This window comes from Kogia breviceps, chromosome 16, assembly GCF_026419965.1.
Source record: "Kogia breviceps isolate mKogBre1 chromosome 16, mKogBre1 haplotype 1, whole genome shotgun sequence".
Taxonomy (NCBI): domain Eukaryota; kingdom Metazoa; phylum Chordata; class Mammalia; order Artiodactyla; family Physeteridae; genus Kogia; species Kogia breviceps.
The window spans coordinates 15618157-15639004 of record NC_081325.1 but is presented as its reverse complement, the minus strand read 5'-3'; the positions used below and the strand labels follow the sequence as shown (position 1 = coordinate 15639004).

General features: G+C 44.7%; 2 protein-coding genes across 13 annotated transcripts in view; one reads left to right on the top strand and one right to left on the bottom strand.

Moving 5' to 3' along the window:
* Window positions 1-20848, top strand: part of LOC136792765 (uncharacterized) — a 439122-nt gene that overhangs the window by 322209 nt on the left and 96065 nt on the right. Inside the window, exon 5 of one of the 11 annotated variants that reach the window (XM_067016236.1) lies at window positions 9706-9758. The exons of the other annotated variants lie outside the window; for them this stretch is intronic. Within the exon in view, the coding sequence (XP_066872337.1) occupies window positions 9706-9731 (26 nt within the window). The 3' untranslated portion in view covers window positions 9732-9758. Of the gene's footprint in view, window positions 1-9705; window positions 9759-20848 lie in introns of those variants that run through there. 11 annotated transcript variants of the gene reach the window in all.
* COG6 (component of oligomeric golgi complex 6) overlaps window positions 16173-20848 on the bottom strand; it is a 336439-nt gene continuing 331763 nt past the window's right edge. The window contains exon 27 of one of the 2 annotated variants that reach the window (XR_010837125.1): window positions 16173-16281. The gene's annotated coding sequence lies outside the window, so the exon portion shown is untranslated. Of the gene's footprint in view, window positions 16282-19278; window positions 19795-20848 lie in introns of those variants that run through there. The other variant, XR_010837124.1, reaches the window with a different exon arrangement.

Below are 20848 nucleotides of genomic sequence, written 5' to 3'. Positions count from 1 at the left end.
GATCGCAGTGACGATTATGAGGATGGTGACGGCCAGGGCTTCAGCGTTATACTGGAAAAGCAGTGGAAGAGAAGGCTTGGTGAGCCATGAGGCTAGAGACATCGGCGATAATAAACAGCCTCCCTACTGATATTTTATTCTACAGGCCCGTGGGAATTTTTTAAGGGTTTTAGGTGTGGGGATAAGATGACCTGACTTGTGATTTAGGTAGATTCTTCAGGGCTCCGTGTAGTGAGATGATTGGAGGAGGACAAGCCTGGAGGCAGGACGCTCTGTTAGTGGCCTTGCAGCGGTCCAGGTGGAGACAAGCAGGGCCTACGTAAGGCAGGGAAATGGAAAGGAAGGGGCGCATTTGAGAACTCTAGGTGGTAAATGTGACAGGAGTTGATGAAGGAGAAGAAAGAACCGAGGACATTCCCGGGGCTTCTAATCTGGGAGAGGAGATGAATAGTGGTCCATCTACTGAGACGGAGAACACGTAAATGCAGCTTGTATCGGAAAGACAAAGGTGAGACCCTTCAGAAGAGCCGAATGTGAGGGCTCTGTGGGCAGCCAGGTGGAGAGGCCCAGCAGACCGTTGTTTGTATAACGTGAAATGTATCAGAAGGTCCTGGCTAGAAACACAGATTAGCATGCTGCCAGCATAATGGTGATTGTGGAACTATCTGAGTCAATGAGATTGCCCAGGGAAAGAATGTAAGGTGAGAAAAGAAGAGGATCTAGGCCAGAATCCTGGGAAACACCACTATTTAAGGGGCATGAGAGGAAAAGCAGCCTTTAAAGCCAAGAAGGACAGATGGGAGAGGTTGAAGGAGAAGCAAAGAGGCAGCGATGTGATGGAAACTAAGAGAGTGGAAAGTGTGAAGGGGAAGAAAGAGATCCACCACCTTAAATGCCACGTGGAGACCAACCAGGTAGGACGGAGAAAGGGGCCAACTGGCTTGGCAAGTAGCTGGGCAAGGAGGGGAGGAAAGGAATGTGAGCTGAGGAAGTAGAGACAGAGGGTTTTGACTGTTTGAGATGTTTTGGTGAGAACAAAAGAAAGAGAAGTAGCTCAAGGAAGGGGGAAAAAAAAAAAGAGTTAGAGGCTGTTTCATTATTTTTTCTTCTAGTGGGAAACAGTGAAGAAAGTTTATGTCTGGCAGGAAGGAACTTATGTAGGGGAAGAAGTTGTAAAGGCAAGAGAAAAAGAAGGTACTGATGGATCCAAGCCCAAAAGGAGATGGGTGGACAGGATCCCGAGAGCTCAAGAGGAAAGAGGTTGGCCTAGGTGAAACGGGAGCAAAACAAAGAAAAACATCATCTTTTCCATCTTTTGTGAGACTCTAGGGAAGAAGGTAAGTGGATGAAAGTTTTTGTAGATGCAGACAAGCTTAAAGTTTGCCCATAACAGTCTCAGACTTTTAAAAGATGTAGAAGTGAAGGCCATATGATGCAAGTGAGGGGTTCAGGAGATTGTTAAACCTTTCCGGAGAGTGTGAAGAAGTGGAAAGTCTACTAAAAGGGTGCTGAGCGAGGACAAGAGAAAGACTGGCCATGGATTTGGGGCAGCAGACGTGTAAACGGTGGGGCAATACTTTTCCTCCCTCATATAACGAGTTGAGAATAGGGAAAGAAAGGCAGGTTGCAGTATTCACTCAGGGTTGGAGCTTTGCGACGAAGGCCCAGTTAAAGTCCAAAAAGGCAAGGCAACTGGGGATGCTGGAGATGGATGGTAGTTTCAAAGAACGAGACTGAAGACAGGCTCAGGAAGCGAGCAATACTCCTTCTGTCTCCTTGTTTATCCCAAGGAAGCTCAAGGGAAAGAAATAACCTCAGAAGAAATTATGCATGTCTTATAATCATTATTATTTCACAGATGATGAGATCCCATTTTCATTTCTGCTCCGATTCACAATTATGAAAAACAATGTATTTAACTTCAAATGTCACCTTGTCCTTGTCTTGGGGTTATGCATCAGCTTAAAATTTGGGGAACTCCAGAACCCTTAGATGAACCCTCTCCTCCCCCATCCATAGCAATCAGACATTTCCCCAGCGACCTGGGTGGGGGATGGGCGGCGTGGTCTTCTATCAAAGGGAGGAGGGAGGGAACATTGACCCAGAGCTGCTGAGGGGAGGCCACCCAGCTCTCCATAGCAATAACAGAAGAAAGGCCAGGAAATCACTCAACAAACAAGCATTTGGAACTTGTGGTAGAGAATGAACCCCGTTACCATCACCACCCAGCCATCCCCCCACAAAATAAATTAAGAGTAGGGCAAGAGAGTTAAAGAGATTATTTTTAAAAAGAAATAGGTTGGGCTGTGGTCTAAGAGAAGTCAATTGATTGGGTGGAAAGTTAAGAATATAGCGAATGGGGTTGTGGTGCTACCTCATTGACACGGAAGGATCATCTGTTTTGGTTGTTGATGGTGGCAGCCAAAGGGCAATTATTATTTTCTCTCCCTGGTTTGGGGCCCCGCCTCGGTATAATCGATGGAGGAAGAACTTACTCCACTCTGGAGGTACCACTGCCATTTTCTCGGGAGGCCAAGATGCTCCGAGAACTTGCCTTCTGATTCCTCTGGCTAATGTTCTGGAAAGACCTCTCATACTCGTCTACTACAATACAAAAAGCTCCTTGAGATGGTCTGTCCATTTAGTAGCCACAGAGACATGCACATAGCTCAGGTATCATCCTAACTTTGAACAGAAGTGAATTAAAGTTTGTATAAATAAATTATGAAATATAAAAATGGTGTTTGTACAGTATATTATGGCTCATGAAGAATTCCTCTCGTTTCCATATTTGATCTTCTCAAAACCTCTTTGTAGTCGATTGTTATTCTGAGTAAAAAATAACCCCTAAGCTTGAAAAATTACTTAGCTTGAAAATATACTTTTTTATCAAATTGATTCGATTGAATTTCTCTACTGCTTTCCTCCGTATTTCCAAGTCATTTTCATTTCACTCTCGTCCTCCTAAAACCTTCAATAGATCTCTAGAATTAAATCAAATTTCTCATTCGATGCCCGCCGTGCTGAGATTCAAATCATTCTTCCAACAGTATCTCCTCATCTCATCTCCTTGGAAGCATATTTCTTTGTTCTCTCTCTTCTCCCTCCACCAATCCCATCCTTGCCTTCCTCCTCTCCTGGGTTCTCTGCTTTTAACAAGGCTTGATCCTAAGCCTTGACCAGTTCTTAAAGGCTTCGCTTAGTCACGACCTCCTTAATGAAATCATTCTTGCCAACACACACACATTCACGTGTGTTCCCTTCCTTTTCAAGGTTCCCTACATATGTGAAATTTTTGTTTCAGAAACTACGTCAGGATGGTGTCGAAGATATTTAGTGAAGTGTTTTATCAGATTATAACTTCTTCAAAGCTGTGGTTTTCTTCTTTTTAGTGCAAAACCTAGATTAAGCATTTTTCCACTGTGAATTCTTTTCCACGGGCACTTCATAATTCCCTTCCCGCTCTACCACATACTTTTAATATACTTTAAGCAGATGCACCTATCACATTGTATTGAAATGTTTGGTTTTGATGTTTATCTTCCCTGTTAAGCAACTTGAAAGAGCATAGCATAGTGGTTAAGCGGCCAGACTGCCTGGGTCTAAATCCCAGCTCTGTTACTAACCAGCAGTGTGACACTGGGCAAGTTACTTAACCTCTCTGTGCTTCAGTTTTCTTAGCTCTAAAATGGAGATAACAGTAGTACTTACCTCCCAGAGTTGCAAGGATTAAATGAATTAACACAGTGAAATGCTGATCAGAGCGTAGGCCATTGTAATTATTGTACTTTACTGTCCTTTGTATTTTTATTGACAAGAACAATGCTTAAACTAAACAGGCACAGGGCAGGTGTCTGTTGCATAAATAAATGAATAAATGAGGGAAAATGTAGATGATGGTTCTTTCTTACAGATTCTAAAGTCATAGGTAGACTGCCCCCACAGCAATTAGCATGAGGTTTATAACAGGTGATCAATAAATATATGTGGGGCATGTTTTATAAATATTAATCCAGTGACTGGCAGATTGAGAAAGATAAATATACTAAATTACACAGTGCATCAGGCTCATATCAAATTAATGGTCACACAGGATTTTACATTAAGGTTGTGATATACATTCCCCTTTTGCTTTATTTATTTATTTTGGCTGCGTTGGGTCTTCTTTGCTGCGCGCGGGCTTTCTCTAGTTGCGGCGAGCGGGGGCCACTCTTCGTTGCGGTGCACGGGCTTCTCATTGCGGTGGCTTCTCGTTGCGGAGCACGGGCTGTAGGTGCTCGGGCTTCCGTAGTTGTAGCACCCGGGCTCAGTAGTTGTGGCCCGCAGGCTTCGTTCCTCTGCGGCATGTAGGGTCTTCCTGGGCCAGGGCTCGAACCCGTGCCCCCTGTACTGGCAGGCGGATTCTTAATCACTGCGCCACTAGGGAACTCCTTTCCTTTCGTTTTACAGTTCCCAGTTGAGAAGATTGTTTAACTTTCGTGGCTGGTTTTAGCCAACCTATAGCTAGCTCTCTAACAAAGTGGGGGAAATCTACAAGGTAAATATCAGCCCAGATCACAGTGGCAGCCAGGAAGGGGAGCTGAAGATGGACACTGAGATTCTGTGGCCCCCACGGGGCGGGCGTGGACCCCGACCCGCCTGGGGAAGGCGTAGGGGGACTTGTAGCTGATCTGGCCCTTCTGCCCTCTGCACCTTGGAGGAAGGCTCCCACCACACTGAGGCTTTCGGTAGAAAGAATGAATTAACTGAGGATTTCGAAAAAGGAGATTTTTTTAATTATTATTATTTTATTTTATTTTATTGTTTAAAAAGCCCTTTTGGCAGATTAATCAGGCGAGTACGGGACTATTTCACAGTCCAGCAAACATGCACGCGCATGTCAGCGACCATACTGCAAAAAACCAGGGGACCTGTTTGTTCAGCTGGAAATGCTTACACTGGCTGCTTCCCCTCCCTCCCGGCTTTGTCACTCAACTTTCCTAATTCTGTGCTGGAGAGTTTTTTTTCCCTCCTCTCTGCTTTTTAAAGTAACATCGGTGGAGCAGCTAATGAGGCGGTGGAAACCAAGCTGGTCCGTTCTGAGTTGCTAATGACTCCATTCCCGGGAGCCTAATCAAAGATTTGTACATTTAATTGCTGTCAAGTCAGCTCCAACCACCTGCCATTTCTGCAACACCTGAGCTCGCGGCTCGGTAGCCCCCGATTCTAAGTGGATCCATCACCATTTTTAAAGGCCAGAAAGCCAGGCTGCTGGGCAACCCTGCATGAGATTTATCCGGGAGGGCAGAGACCACAGACCTTTCGAAGAGGTGTCACTGACCTAACTGGGTCAGCACTGGAGAGAACGGTGCTTTACTAGAATCAATTTCTCCTGCTTCTAGAGTAGGGGGAAAAGGACGGGCGTGGTGAGGATCGGGGTGTGGAGAGGCTTTTATCCTTAGGATGACTTAATTTCCATCCCCAGCGCATGGTTGTGACATGGATCAATATTTGCTGGGGGTCCTTTTCAATTAAAACAGTAATTGTTTTATTCTCTTTCCCTAATTCAGGCTGTAGTTGTGCTCTGGGATTTTTTTTGGAGATCTGGGAGAAAAGAAAGCAGTTAATCTGGACCCGAGTTTAATCTAATGGTAAAACAGTCTACCTCATAAGGATAGAGATTAGAAAAGAAAATTATGTTTAGCCTTTGTTCTAATTGCAATGAGAATTCTTTAAACTCATGTCCTACACTCTGACTTTATTCTTTTCACCTCTGACATGGGGGCCTGGTGATCTGCATGTCTAACGAGTTCCCAGGTGATGCTTATCCCACTGAACTGGGGGAACTTTCTTAAAGCCTCTTGGAAATGCCAGTCTCACTGTCTGCAGGTTGAGATTGCTGTTCACCAAGTACTTGATGGGCTGTGTCTACCTACCAGTAACTGAATAGGCCATGAGAAGGAGGGGCTGACCCTGAGAACTTCTATAGGGAAAAAAGGGTTTGTTTCTTTTTTTTTCACCTTCCCATCACAGGCCCACATATCATGGGTAAAGGAAGGAGACATAAGAGGCCAACCAAGGTTGGGCAGGTACAGTGCTTTGACCTGTAGACAAATAGCCGCTGCTGTCTGAGAATTCCTTCAGTTGGAATATGGCTAATTGTATTTGGGATTCTTTCGCCCTTAGAGAGACCAACCATCCCAGCCTGTCCAGAGCTGAGGGGTTTCCCAGTGCTAAAACTTACCAGAATTCTGGTTTGCCCAGAACCCTAAGTTCCTCCTATCTCCCTTTGGCTTAGCAGAATCTACATCAAGAAAGGCATATTGTTCATTCCGATTTACAAATAAAATGAAGGTAAATACTGTCAGGCTATGAGCATTTTTTCCATGTCCCTGCCCCCAAAAGAGGGAACTAAGGTATTTAGGTTGATACATATTCACTTATGAGCCCCAGCTTGCCTTTGGCAAATACTTGCTCTAGGCGACTTTGGAACTGGACCCATTTCTCATTATTGACTAACAGTGAGGAGGTTTTCTTTTCTGTTTCGTTTTTGTTATTTTTTAAACATCTTTATTGGAGTATAATTGCTTTACAATGGTGTGTTACTTTCTGCTGTACAACAGAGTGAATCAGCTATACGTATACATACATCCCCATATCTCCTCCCTCCTGCGCCTCCCTATCCCACCCCTCTAGGTGGTCACAAATTTGCTAAACTTGACCTGGTTTAAAAAAAAAATAAATTAGGAGAGCCATTTATCTCCATCATTTCACTGCAACCTATAGCTTCTCCTCACCTTGACTTGAATTTCTAGCCTTTTATGGGCAGCTGGTTGATGTGATGAGCTATTGTAGTGACTAGCTATGTCCTAAAGCTTTCTGTTCATTGTTGTTTTCTTGCATTTATTTGTCTTCCTCCACTTTGCACAATTGTTACCACTTTCCAGACAAACGCACACTTGTTTTGATGTCCTCCTTACTGCTTAGTCTTTTTATATCAGGGGACCCTGGAAAGTGTGTAAGATAACCTGACCAGAAAGCTAAATTAATTCTAAGAGCAAACACCATATGACGTGCCACTCAGATGGGAAGATATTGTTCACTGTTATTCACTTACTACCCCAAATCTTTCCCCAGAGTGCTTGAAATCACAGACATGAAGTACACTTGCTCTTGACTCCTTTGGAATTTAGATCTCAATGCACCCATGACCTGGGAAGATAAAACAAAAAATAATAATGGCTCTCAATCTGACAAGACCCAGGAGGGCAAATGTGTGTATGTGCTCGTGTATATATTTTCAAGGAAAAATTAAATCGGCAGCCCTCTTGATGGAAAATGCAATGCTCTTGGGTTGAGAAGCCCGCAGGAGCAAACAAGCCCTGGATAGGGGACTCCTGGTCCCGTCACCTTCTACTCACCTTGCAAGGCTGTGCGGAAGCTCTGCTCTCCAGGAATATCCTTCCCCAGCCAGCGCCCCACCCAACCCCTACGCTGATTTGATCACTCCTTCTTCCACGTGGCAGTTATTTTGCATCCCTGTTTTGGTCCTTATTACACAGCCTTGCAGTCATTTGTGTATGTATTTGTCTCCCAATTCGGCTGCAAACTGTTGAGGCCAGGGTCCAGGAGATATGCATAGTGGGTGCCTTGCGGCCTCAGGCAGATCTTGGCATCCAGGAGGTGCTCAATAAATGTTTGTTGATTGAATGACTGGCTGTTACACTTGAAACAGCTTCAGTTATGCTAAGCACAACTCATGGCTGATCATTTCTGCAGAATATATTGTACTTATTTTAGCGCTGTTAATAGGATTGGGGCCAAGTCAAGAGATTCTTAATGTTCTGCCCTTGCTACTTACAGTCTGGGCACAGGCATTCTCAAAGGTTAAATTGGCCACTACTTGAGAGATGGGATTAAAAACATAAGGTTGAAAAGGCAACTGGTTTGCTCTATTTCACTCATAGTTTGTGCACTTGCTTCATCTCCACCGGTTCCATAAAACCCAGAGCTATGGAAAATAAAAGGACCGGGAAGTTCATCCCTATTTTGCCATCTTCTTTCTCCCTACCCGTTTTCCATAAAAGCGGGAAAGCTGCCTTCTGCTTTGCAATGAGAGAGACAGACTGATTCTGTCCCAGAGAAGCATTTATTATCACCCTGCAAACCTTGCCAGGAATAACAATCAAGATGGTACCCTGTGCCCTGGGACAGAGAGATCTTTGCTCAGCACAGCCTAACTCTCATGTTCATTGCTTCTGCATTCATCTTGCCCAAGTATTATGGTAAATGGTGGAAGAAATGGAGAATGTCTTCCTCTGGGAACCTTGACTGTATTGCAGGTATATCTCACTTTACCCAATAGATATGGTCTCAAAGAGCTATGCTGAAAATCACCTTTTTAGAAATCCAGTCATGTTTAAAATGACAGAGAAGAAGCTGGCATTTAGTGGAGGTGTTTATGAATGCTTCCAAAGTTACATCTCTGCTAAGGGGATATCAGTCCATAATTTCTCTTCTGTGAAAATCCACATTGTTCACAAAATGAGTTTGCTCCAAGTGAGATGCGTAAGAACTGTTAAGGGTTGGTTGCAGGTAACCTGGAGATGTTCCATTATTGACAATGATGAGTAGGTCAGGCATTCTCTAAGGCTCTGGGGCTTTGGGGGCTTTAGTTTCTCCTCTATTCTGCTCTTCTCCAGTGTCCCCTCCCCATCCCATCTCTCTCTGCCCTCTCCCCTGGCCCACCTGGATTGTCAAAGGAAAAAGCAAAAGGCGGAAAGGAGAGCCCTTTCTCCATTTCATTCTGCGGGCATGGGCCTGCTGGCAGGGGGTCAGGGGGAAAGTTGAGAGTAAAAAAAGAGAAATGGGAAAAAATACACTCTCCAGAGCATAGGGAAGCACCAGGGTAGAATTTAGCCCCCTGAACTCTTTCCTCTTCCTGGCTCGACTGAGGAGGCGGCTCAGCGTGACCTGGAGCAGTGAACACACAGCCCTTGCTCCGTCCCGTTCCTACGTTCCCACTGCATCACTAACCCCGCAGTTAACATGTCTGGGCCTCCGTTTCCCACGTAGGCACCGCACGGAACCCGGGAAGGGCTTCAAGCAGAGGCGCCATCTGTTTGGTGTGACGGTTACAGAACCACACGGGATTGGGTTGTTCAGTTAGGCGATGTGCCAGAAAGAGAGGAGAGAGTCTAGAGTCAGGCGATTTAGCTTCTCAGCTGCCACTGGAGGAATTTTCCCTGCTACAAACTTCCTAACATTCTGACCCCTCTGGTTTGAAAGTTTCCAAGTCTGTTCCTGTGTCTACCAAAACCATTACATGATCTCTATTTCTCATGCAGTATAGCAGGGAGATCTGTTAGCAGGAAGATGTGTGGAAGGTGTTATGTATTTCCCATTCTTTCATGTGGGTGAGTCTAGTGGTTTCAGATATAACAACAGAACTCCTGAGACACTGAAATTCCGCTGCAGGTACCCAACGGCCACATGCCTCCACTGGGTCGCCTTTGGGCGGTTTGTAAATCAAAGCCTCCTGGACACCTGGCTGACAAAGAAAAGGTCAGCTAGTTCATCTCAACACCCCAAATATCCAAGTGTTTTCAATCGTGTAGTCAAAATACCTGAATGCTGCCCTGAACTGCAAAACTCTGAATTAGACGCTTGGTTTCACGGAGCTGTAGGTGACTATTCCGGACAAAATCCTTTATGTCTCTTTTTCAGAAATTCACCCTCATCTTTATCTTTGAGTGAGAGAAAAGCTTTTCTCTATCCCCTCCACCAGTTTTTATTTTGATGATGGACTAACCTCAAAGATGAAGAGCTTGAGTAGCATTTAAACCATCACCATCACCACTGCCACCACCACCCAACCAACCAAGCAACAAACAAATAAGCATGAAGTCAGAAGTCCTATGGCCCAGCCCTACCATCCAGGATCTTGCTGGGATCTGGTTCAGTCATATTCCCCCAACCCAGGCTTATTCATCTACACGACTGGGATGAGAACCCCTGTCTCAGAATCTTCTTAGGAGGATTCAGTGAGATGCTGCGTTGGAAGCACTTGAAAATTACGTGTCTATCACCTCATATTCTTGCCCATAGGTTGTTCAGGCATCTGCCCTTTGCCCTAGAAGGGGACCGCTGAAGGATGTGCGCCCACAAGCGCCAAGCTTGGCTCTTACCCTGGCCACCCCTTTGCCCTCCCAACCTATACTATCAACAATTCTAGAATCAACAAGTTTGAAATGCTGTTCCCGCAAGGGCACTCTGTGGTCTCTCAGAACAGCAATCAGTTTGCCCTTCTGGGTGGATGTGTGTTGCCCGATCCTGACCCCATTTAGGTATCAATTTAATCCTTCCCGACTAAACACATCTACCTGAACATTGGGGTTAGGAGGAGAATAATGTTACTTAGCCACTATTTCTTCTTCTTTTTAGAAAAAAAAAAAAAAAAGCCAACATTTAAAACTATCTTTGGTCAAGTTTATTGAGTGTAATTTACATATACTAAAATTCAGTCTTTTTAGTGTATAGGTCTGTGAGTTCTGACAGACACCCTTCTTGTGTGGTCACCACCATGATCAACATATAGAACAATTCCATCAGTCCCTGAAATAACCTGTTCACCCTTTTGTAGGCAACCTCTTTCCCCCTTTCCAGCCCTGGCAAGCATTGATTGGTTTTCTGTTCCTATAGTTTTGCCTTTCCAAAGTGTCAGGTAAATGAAGTCATAAAGTATGTAGTTTTGGGGCTTCTGGCTTCTTTCACTGAGCATAATGCATTTGAGGTTCATGGTATTATCTGTGTCAATAGTTTGTTCCTTTTTATTGCTTCATGGTAAGCAGGCCAGTACCATTTCTGTATCCATTCACCAGTTGAAGGACATTGAATGTTTCCATTTCTTGGTGATTATAAAGCTATAGACACTTGTGAGGTTATTTTTGTATGTATATATGCGTTCATTAGACATTTGGTTTTCAGAGATGTATTTAAGTTGAGTTCCAGATGAACACTCAGGGACTGAAAGGCATGGGGGCCCCCTGGGGAGAGGAGAGAGTATATTCCCTTCAACAGTTAGTCAGGCTCAGGCCTGTCTGCTAAACATGGGCTAGTTGGAGCTAGAGGCCATTATTGTTTTCATTGAGGACATTTGTCGAATAGAAATAAAATTAACTCTATTTTTCAGAGCCCCTGGGGAAGAATATAAATATATGGTGGCAGCTACGAATTTCGTGTGCCTAAGTTTGTCTAGGAAGTAAGGGAATATGTCCACGGATCTGGCAATTCCCAGGATAGGCCATCTGTGTGTACTGGATGAATTCTTTTTCAAATCATGGGTAACTGCTCTTTAATAGATAAGGAAGAATGTAGAGCCCAAGGGTAGACTGTTTATTAACAAATTCCTTAGGGTCCTTCAGGTTGAATAAACTTTCTTTCCGCCAACTCAGGGGACTTGTGTATTTCTTAATGGTAGCCTCAGAAGTTGATAGAGATAATCCTGGCTTCCTCTAGTTTGAGAAAGAAACAGATCTAGCACACTGAAGTGGGTAATCTCACACTTGGGCTGATTAGGGAGAATGTTACCCCCAACAAAATAAATTTTCCTATTTCTGTGTGAATTCCATTTTCTCAATCATGGCAAAAAGTGATTTGTTCCTGAGGCCAGGAAGGATCAGTGGAGCCTCACTAGGTAGATCAAGGGAGAGCAGTGCTTTGGGCAAAGTAACAAAATCCACAAAAGCATAGTGGTATGAATTATGAAGGCATGTTCAGGGGAACTCCCCAGAAGTGGTCCCTTAGGGCTGGGACTTGCAGGGGGGAGGGTGTCAGGCAGAGCCTTGAGACATACAGCCGGAGCCTCACCGTGGTGGGGAGGGGGGTGGGCAGCTGCATTCTCTAGGGTCCTAGGGCTTCAGTGTAGGGTTTACAGAGTGAAGTCTTGATTCCAGTGAGTGGTGAGCCATATGGGTGAGATTACAGACAGTGATCAGTTGTTGGTTATTGCAATAATTCAAGAAGGAGGTGATAAAATTTGGGGCACAGAGAGAAGGCACCAGATCCAAGAGGCAAGACAACCTCATCTGGGTTTGGTAACCAATTGAATGGGAAAAAGAGATGTGTGGGGTCTGGTTTCTAAGTGGCTGATCAGTGGTTCTATTAGTTAGAATGGGAGACATAAAAGAAGGAGCTAGTTTGAAGGAGAAGAAAGACAAGTTTGGTTTTGGAGCTGTCATGGAAATGACTAGCAACCTATTTTCGCTTGACACAAGGCCGATCTTCCTGGCATTTAGACCTGTACAGAAGTGAGTTCCCCATCACCAGAAGTATTCAAGCAGAGGCCTGCACAACCATCTGTCAAGGTTGTAAAAGAGATGATTCCTGTATTGGGTTGGAAGCCAGGGTAAACAGCCTTTCAAATCTCTTCCAGCTTTAAAATTCTATGGTACTATAGGAGTAGAAAAAAAAAAGGCTATTTATTTCATACACTGTTGATGTCTCCTGACAGATTTTAAATCCCACGGTGACATATACCATGAAATAAAAACAAGCAGAAAAAAAGAGAGTGATAAGTTAAGTGCACACTTTTTACGTGTGTATAGATAGCTGTACATTTACTTTATGTGCATTTTTATAGGAGGCTGTTTATATGCAGAACTTTAGCGGCTGTTCAACCAATCAACATTCAGTATTTGACATACTTGTCAATGTCGGGGACTGTGACACAGCCAGCTCTATGTGCGTCTGTGTAAATATATGGTTATATATGTGTGTAAATAAAAAGAAAGGGACCATGATTTGTAATTAAATGATTACTATTTTCCATTTGGTGCAATATCTATTCTATTACTGCAAAGCAGTCATTTATAAATCTTTTGCAAGGCACTGATTCTGAGGAGAGTTAAATATCAATCTAAGTATAACATCAGTATGTAAACAGATTGATGAATTGCTAGATTGCTAGGATATAAACCATATGGAACTGCAGTAACGCTCCAAGGAGCTGAGGATAATTTTAGCATTTCATAAAAACCGAGGATGAGACCAGTTGATTAAACTTCCCCACACTATTCTGGTTTCACTCTCAAGCCTACATGGAACAATTAGCATTTTAAACAGTAAAATAGAACTTGCTAGATTGTTTCCTTCCGAATGCAGGATTAATGGACCCTGTGGGCGTTGGTACTGGAGAACACTGTAGGGGTAGACTAGGGAGGGGTTATCACCCTGAGGGCAGACTCTGTTATCCTTTCCCTCAAAGGTTGTACATATATGATTAAGGTTCCAAAGCATTTAGCAGGTCTTCAAAGGGCTCCACATCGCAAAAAAAGAAAGGTTAAGAATCCATTGCTTTTCACGTGGTAGGAACAAGGCCAGAACCCAGGATACTCCTCTCTCCTTTCTGAGCTCTTTTTGTGAAATTACACGAGCTTCACATACTGAATCCAGGAATGGCATCATCTATTGTACACCTTGCTGTGATCAGGAGAGATTCTCTCTCTTTCCTGGGTTCTGTAAGTAGAGCCTTCTTCCTTTTTGGTTGTGGATGTAGCCCAGGTACACACACTGGGGGTGGATGGAATTAAGCTGAGGGGCCCTGGGGATTCTCTGATGACTTAAGGAATTTCAGGCTAAATCCATGCAGTCTGAGTAGAGCCAAGAATCAAGCAATTGGGGGCTGAATTGAAGCACAGGAGGCCGCCAATGTGGAAAATGACTTGAGCCTTCGCTGAATTTGCATTCTGCAAATCTGACCTGAGTTACCAGAAGAGGAGAAAGTTTTCTGTGGAGCGCTCCAAGGTGAGCCACAGAGAAGAAGAGAGAAGAAGAGGCTCTCGGGGAGCCAGGGAGGCTGCGGTGAAGATGCATGACGGCAGCCAGGCTCACCCAGCACTCTCGGCCACGGAATCGTGGCAAGTGGTCTCCGAGCACACACGTGATCCAGCTGAGCTGCAGCTCCAGCCCTGCACCTTTGCTTCTGGGGAGCTGCTGTCCTCTTCAGGGGAGGACAGCACCGGGGAAGGCTGGCCCTGCCGCTTCCTGGGGGGCAGGAGACGGGTCCCTGGGTGCCTGGCTGGGCTCAGGAGAAGCTGAGCTTGGAGAATCCCCTGCACATCTGACTCCAAACTGGCCTCCTTTCTCCCAGGAGAGCCTCTAGGAGGAAGCCTGGAAAGTGACCAGAGCAAACACCATCTTTTTGCTGCCTTTCCTAGTCCATTCTGCAGGAGCCTGCATACTTTCCCCAATGTTTGTTTGTTTTTAATTAATTGTTATTGGAGTACAATTGATTTACAATAGTGTGATAGTTTCAGGTGTACAGCAAAGTGAATCCGTTATACGCATACATATAGCCACTCTTTTTTAGATCCTGTTCCCATATAGGTCATTACAGAGTATTGAGTACAGCTCCCTACGCTATACAGTAGGTTTTTATTAGTTATCTATTTTATATATAGTAGTGTGCACAGTGTTTTAAAAAAATAAATGAGAGTGCTCTAAAGTGTGTTATAGTTTTCCTTTAGGGACAATAATAAATGCCTCTTGTTGGATATTAGATATGATCATTTATTCTAACTTCATTAGGTAGTGATTCCAGATACGTCTCTGGAAACTTTCCTTGCTGCTCTTCCCACACGCTGAACTACCTGGAACTCAGGGAGGGGGCTTCCTCATTAGCCTCTCGAACAGGACCCAAAGGAACTAGCCTTGCTAAGAGTGAGTGCATCAAACAGGCGTAGGAAAATTTATGCACATCACCTTGAGTGGTACCTAGCAGGGGCTTGTTGTGAGAGCTCTCCTATGAAGTTTTAGTGAAAGTCATGAACATGCAGGACAGAACAGGCTTTGAGTTCAATGGATGGAGTTCAATGGACTGATTCCTGTTCTCTGAAAGGATGGGTAAGGGAGGAAGAGGAGGAGGAGAGGAGAGCAGGTGGGGGGAGGGGCGGGGGAGGGAGAGGAGGAGGAAGGGGAGAAAGAGGAGAGAGAGAAGAAATTGCAGCAACATAAGACGGTATCCTGAACTCTGAGGCATGTAAACCCACTGCACTTCCCAAGGGAAGTTTCTCAGTTTCACTAGCCGCCCGGACATTGGAAAAGCGCACGTGCCACAGTTAGAAGCCAACCTGGTTTGTCAGCTGCCCCGCTAGGTGTGCGACCTTTGGCAGAAATAGCGTGTATTTGCTCCCCCCGGACTCCCGGTGACAAGTCCACTTAGATACAGTCCTCCTCTCAAGGCCACCTTTCCGCCGATGACCTCTGGGACGCTCATGCTCCGCTTTCCTGCTTTGAGGTCTCTCTAGTCAGGTCCCCCTTATCGCTGGGAAAACTTGACCTCCAGCACACAAAGTGGGGAGAACAGAACTTTCTGAGTCCATCTGGCTTTGCTCAGCTTTGAAACAGGGCACTTGTCTTTTGAAACTGTTTGTGAGAAGTTCTCTGAGCGCTGACCTGCAAACAGAGATACCAAGAAGTTGTAGGGCCAGAGTGTCCACGTGGCTGGGATAAGGGCAAGTGGAAGAATAATAAAACCTGGCGCTGATTGTTTAGGCTTTTGAATTTTCCAAAGGCAATCCTTTCTGGTCTTGGGCCTTTGGTCCAGGGCAAAGAGCACAGGCTTTTGAAATAAAGCGCATATTTGAGTCTTCATCTGGCTGTTTGCCAACTGTGAGAACTTAGGTATGCAGCTTTGCTCAGGAAGCTAAGCACCAGTTTTATCAGATGTAACAGGGAACAACGTCAATTCCACGGGCTTGCTGAGAGGATTAAATGAAGTAATAAGTGCTTCCTAAGAGTTTCCCAAGTATTTTATTTCTTTGCCCATTTTATAGATAAAGATACTGAGGTCCAGTAAGGTTAAATAACTTGTCCAAGGTGGGAAGATTTATACTCTAGAACTTATGTCAGCGTAGGTGGTCAAGAAATGCCCATTAAAATCAGATTAACATCGTGTTACTATGATTCTATCTATCTCCCTCAGAAATTTGCCATTTGGGCTAAAAAAAAAAACCATGGTGCTTTTTCATATTTTCGCAAATTGTATTAGGTTCAATTTTCTTCTATGAGACATTCTTGGAGATAAAAGGGGCAATGAACCCCTGTGGCATTTGTTCTATGATCCTTGTAATATAAATATTATAACAGAGTTAACCCACAGCAATAGATATAAAATGAGGAAAGCATGAACAAATACGGTCCTTAGCATAGTGTTTTGCAAATAGTACACGTCCAAGAAGTATATGTTGATTGGGTGTTTAGAAAGATCAGTTCTCTGATATTCTGGTAGAAGGCCAACAAGTCCTGGAAAAGAAAACAGACACTTCATGTTGCTGTTAAGTGTCCCACCCTGGAGGAAAATAAACAAGGACAGAGTTATGACAACAGGGCTGGGGTCAACGTGACACTCTAAGAACTACACAATCAAATCGGTGATTTTGGCAAACGGAGCCTTAGACACTTGTCACAGCACCAGATGCTGTTTATTCCAGCCAGAAGATTATTATAATGTATCTCTTGGATTCAGTTTTTCCTCTTACAAGGACACTGTGTCAGATTCAGCTACCATAAACTAATGCTAACTCTGGCTTCCCCATGTACTTACTTGCTTTTTCACTTTCAAAAGCTCCGAGCTCCGTGATGACCTAGATGGGTGGAATATGGCACGCTGGGGGGAGGACGGTCCAAGAGGGAGGGAAATATGCGTCCCTACGGCTGATTCACTTCCTTGTACCGCAGGCGCTAACACGACATTCTAAAGTACTCCAGTTAAAATAAATACATATCCCACTTACATCTTTACACATTGTCTTTCTGACTTGATCCCCAGAACAATCGTGTGGCATAAATACGTTATTTGCGATCTGTCCGGGGTGGGCCTCGGGAGCTTGTGTATCACGGGCTCATCTAGCACAGTGGCTGGTATTTAATGGGTCCTTAATGAACAATAAGTAACAGCGATCGCTGAGTGTTTACCTAGTAGCGGACGCTACTCTGAGCTCTCCACCTACATCTTTAGGAGGCGTTAGGCGTCATCACGATCGGTCTGTGTGACGGTCACTCACTCGCTGAGTGGCCTTGGGCAGCTTTACTGAAGCACGGCGGCCTCACTTCCATTGTCTGGAATACGGGAATAATAACTGGGCTAACCTCGTAAGGTTATTGTGAAGATCACCTGAGTCGATGCAGATGAAGCCTTCGGAGCAGGGCTGGCGTATCCGAACGCTCTACAAATACTGACCAGTATTTGTACTTACCCCAAAGTCACCTCTCAAGTCACTGGTGGAACCTGGATTTGAACCCAGGTTGCCTGGCTCAGGAGCCTAGGTCTCTAATCCCTATTTATTTTGAATGAGTAACCAAAGAAGTGAAGAAATAACCTAGAGTCATACTGGCAAGATAGTGGCCCGAAGCCACGCCTCCTGTCACTCAGGCCACAGTTCCAGCACTAGATGGGGGCGGGGCTGCGGAAAGCGCGCAGGTGCGCTTCCCAGGAGGGGGCGGGAAGGTCCAGGCACCTCCTTTGTCCTCAGATCACCCCTCCCTCCGGGCTGCTGAGCCAGGGCGCCTGCACACACAGGGGGCCGGGCGCTGCGGCCCGCGGGCATCAGTCCTCTAAACTTTGGTGGTAAAGGGCTGGGTGCTGTAGCTCACTGAGGGGGAAAAGAACTGAGTGAACTCAACAGTGCTCGTAAGCGCTAGTTGAAGAGTGTTCTCCAGTTTGCAAAGCAATTTCACATCCATTGTCTCACCGGATCGTTGGAACAACCCTGTGACGTAGGTTATTATCTCCACTTTTGAAGCAGCCCAAACGCAGACAACATTATGTGAACCTGTCCGAGTGGCAGGGTTGGCAAACCCCGGAGCCCAGCCTTCCCCGCAACTCTCCCGACTCCAGAGCTTATGTTCCTTTCTGGACAAAATATTGGACCCGTTACACCGAAGGATCTTTGTCCTTGGCTTAAAAAAAAAAAAAAAATTCATGATCTTTCCAGTGTCGATTTTGATCTTCTTGGGAGAGTTTCGGTCTGAACCTTCTGGAAGACACAGGAATGGGATAAGATGAGTTCCCAGATCACATCTACAGCCATAGACTCTGTGATTCTTTTCCAGGATTTTATGAAGGAAATAAGATGATTTATTTGGAATGCTTGGTACAAAAACGATCACAGTGTCTGTAGAGAACTATTTATTAGGGACCGTCTAACCACGTGCTGTGATAAAAAAAAAATATGGGAGAAGGAAGGGGACACGAGGAAAATGATTTCATTCACTTCGTATGTTATTGTCTCATTCTGATGATATTTTATTTCAAAACTTTAGTCTACAGCACTCTTCCGCATAAAACAGTGCTCTCTGGACCCTCCTCACTTCATCATCCTGCTTTCCCTCCCTTATCTAGAGATTGTTTTTCATTTTGAACCCAACTGCTTCTTCTTTGATTCTGTGGCAAATCTCCCTTCTCGGCCCTGTGGTATAATTACTTCCATGGTAATGGGCTGAAGTTAGAGACAGGCCATTATGTGAGGCTACAGGCTGAGCCGAGAGACCAGGGCTAAAGAGTTCCTTTTAAAACGGCCATCCTTAATAATAGCAGGACAGAGGTAGAAAATTACTGGCATGATAAATTGCTCTTTCGATAAAGGCTTTGTCCCTATCGTTTAAAAAGCTGTGCCACACTGAGAAAATTTCTCCACATTTTAAATTGTGGATCATTTTGTGTAAGAAAAACCTCCCAGTGAAAATGGTCTAATGAAATGTGCTGCGTTTGGCTTCAAAGCTCCACGTCATCCTGAAGGAGTGCGTGAAAGCACACACAAACGATATTTGCTTTTACCTAAAAGTGTAAGCGATCATTTGCATCAAAAGCAACGTAGGAGATGGAGAAGTGGCGATTGGCCCCTAAGTAAAGCACCTCCTTTTTACACACGTATAGAAAAGAGTAAGGGTAGAGGAAGTGTGGTGTGCTGCCACCAAGCGGTGAGCCAGGTAAGACAGGCGGCTACCAGGACCCCTCACTTATCTGGAACACAGCCTCATCTATCCGGAAGACAAGCAAGAATTAGGAAAAAAGCCAAGATGCCTCCAGTGGCACCAAGGTAACTGCTAAGAGAAGACACGTTCTAAAGCTCACGTGCTGTACTCAAATAATGAAGACTCAGAACCTTGTCAGTGCTTATCTTGGGCATGATTCTAACAAGCTTTCTTTCAAACCCCATAGCACATTAGAATCAAAGGATTAGAACAGGAAGAAGAAAGCAAAGTGAATAGACTAGGTATTTCATACATATTTGTTTTATTCTAACAGCAACCAATATCGACCAATGTTACGCTGGTGTGATGGACTCATTTTAAAGATGATAAAACAGATTCAGAGAAGGTCAGACAGCCAGTAGATGGTAGACTTGTGCTCCACGTTTAGGATTTCATGACCCCAAAGCTCATGTTTCTTCCTCTAATGCCGCTGGCCTTTCCAAAGACAGGTACACTGAGAAGCCCAGATAATCAGGGAGTCAAAGTGGAATTCGTACTTAAAATTTACCATATGCTGGGGCCGTCAAGTGCAGAGAGAAAGGGCCTCACCAGTTCCCAAATGCATCTGTTTTAGAGGATAGTCATCATGACTTTGCATCTTCAAGGAGATGTTCAACTGCCTACAGCCATCTCCATGTAATCAGCAGGGAGTCCGCTGAGCAGGAAGTTAGAGCAGGATGTTCTCACGGCGTTAGAGCTTGGGGTCTGAGTGTAGCCCTGCCTTTCACTAGCGGTGGGAACTTGGTCATATTACATCACTTCCTCTTGCCTCAGTTTCCTCACCTGAAAGAGTCAACATGATGATTATACTACCTACTTCATGGAGCTGGTTTGGAGGATTCAATGAGGCAATTTGCATAAACAGTTAAAGCAGGACCTGAGGCTTGGTAGGCATTACATATCCAGCATGGACATTTCAGCAATTTGAAAGCTCAAATCCTTTAAGGGCTAAATCGGGGTTCTTATTTAAATTGCTTACCTGTTCATTCATTCGTTCAATCCATATTTATTAAGTACATGTTATAAGCCAGTAGTGGGTAGCCACTAAGTAAATCAATATAAATAAGCTACAGGTCTTCCCAAGCAGGAGCTCAGGCATGTCAGCAAAAACTACAGCCACGAGGGAAGTGGTGGGTAAGTGTTTCTGTGGGAACACAGATAGGGGAACACACATCCTATCTCGACCTGGAGAATTCAGGGTGGCTTCCCAAAGGTGATGGTCAATGGAAGGTGAGAAGGGAAAGGAGATTCCAGTAGAGGACACAGCGTATGTAAGTAAAGACACAGGTGGAGGAGGGGGAGGTGATTTTACACGTTGGGGTACACGGTGCGGGTCAGGAGGTAGGTGTGTGACGCTGAACAAGCAACCAGGGCCAGCCCAGGAGGGGCCTTGCACGTGGGGCTAAGTCCTTAGGTTTGTTTTATAGTTTCCAAACTTCTTTGGCACTAGGTATTTTTTTCCCAAACAAAATCTCTTGGAAAATGCCAGCATGTGAAACAGATAAAAAGCAGCATTTTCTAAAGACACAGACGTAGAGAATGGATTTGAGGACATGGGGAGGGGGAAGGGTAAGCTGGGACCAAGTGAGAGAGTGGCATGGACATAAATACGCTACCAAATGTAAAATAGATAGCTAGTGGGAAGCAGCAGCATAGCACAGGGAGATCAGCTCGGTGCTTTGTGACCACCTAGAGGGGTGGGAGGGAGGGAGACGCAAGGGGGAAGAGATATGAGGATATATGTATACGTATAGCTGATTCACTTTGTTATAAAGCAGAAACTAACATAGCACTGTAAAGCAATTATACTCCAATAAAGATGTTAAAAAAATAAAAA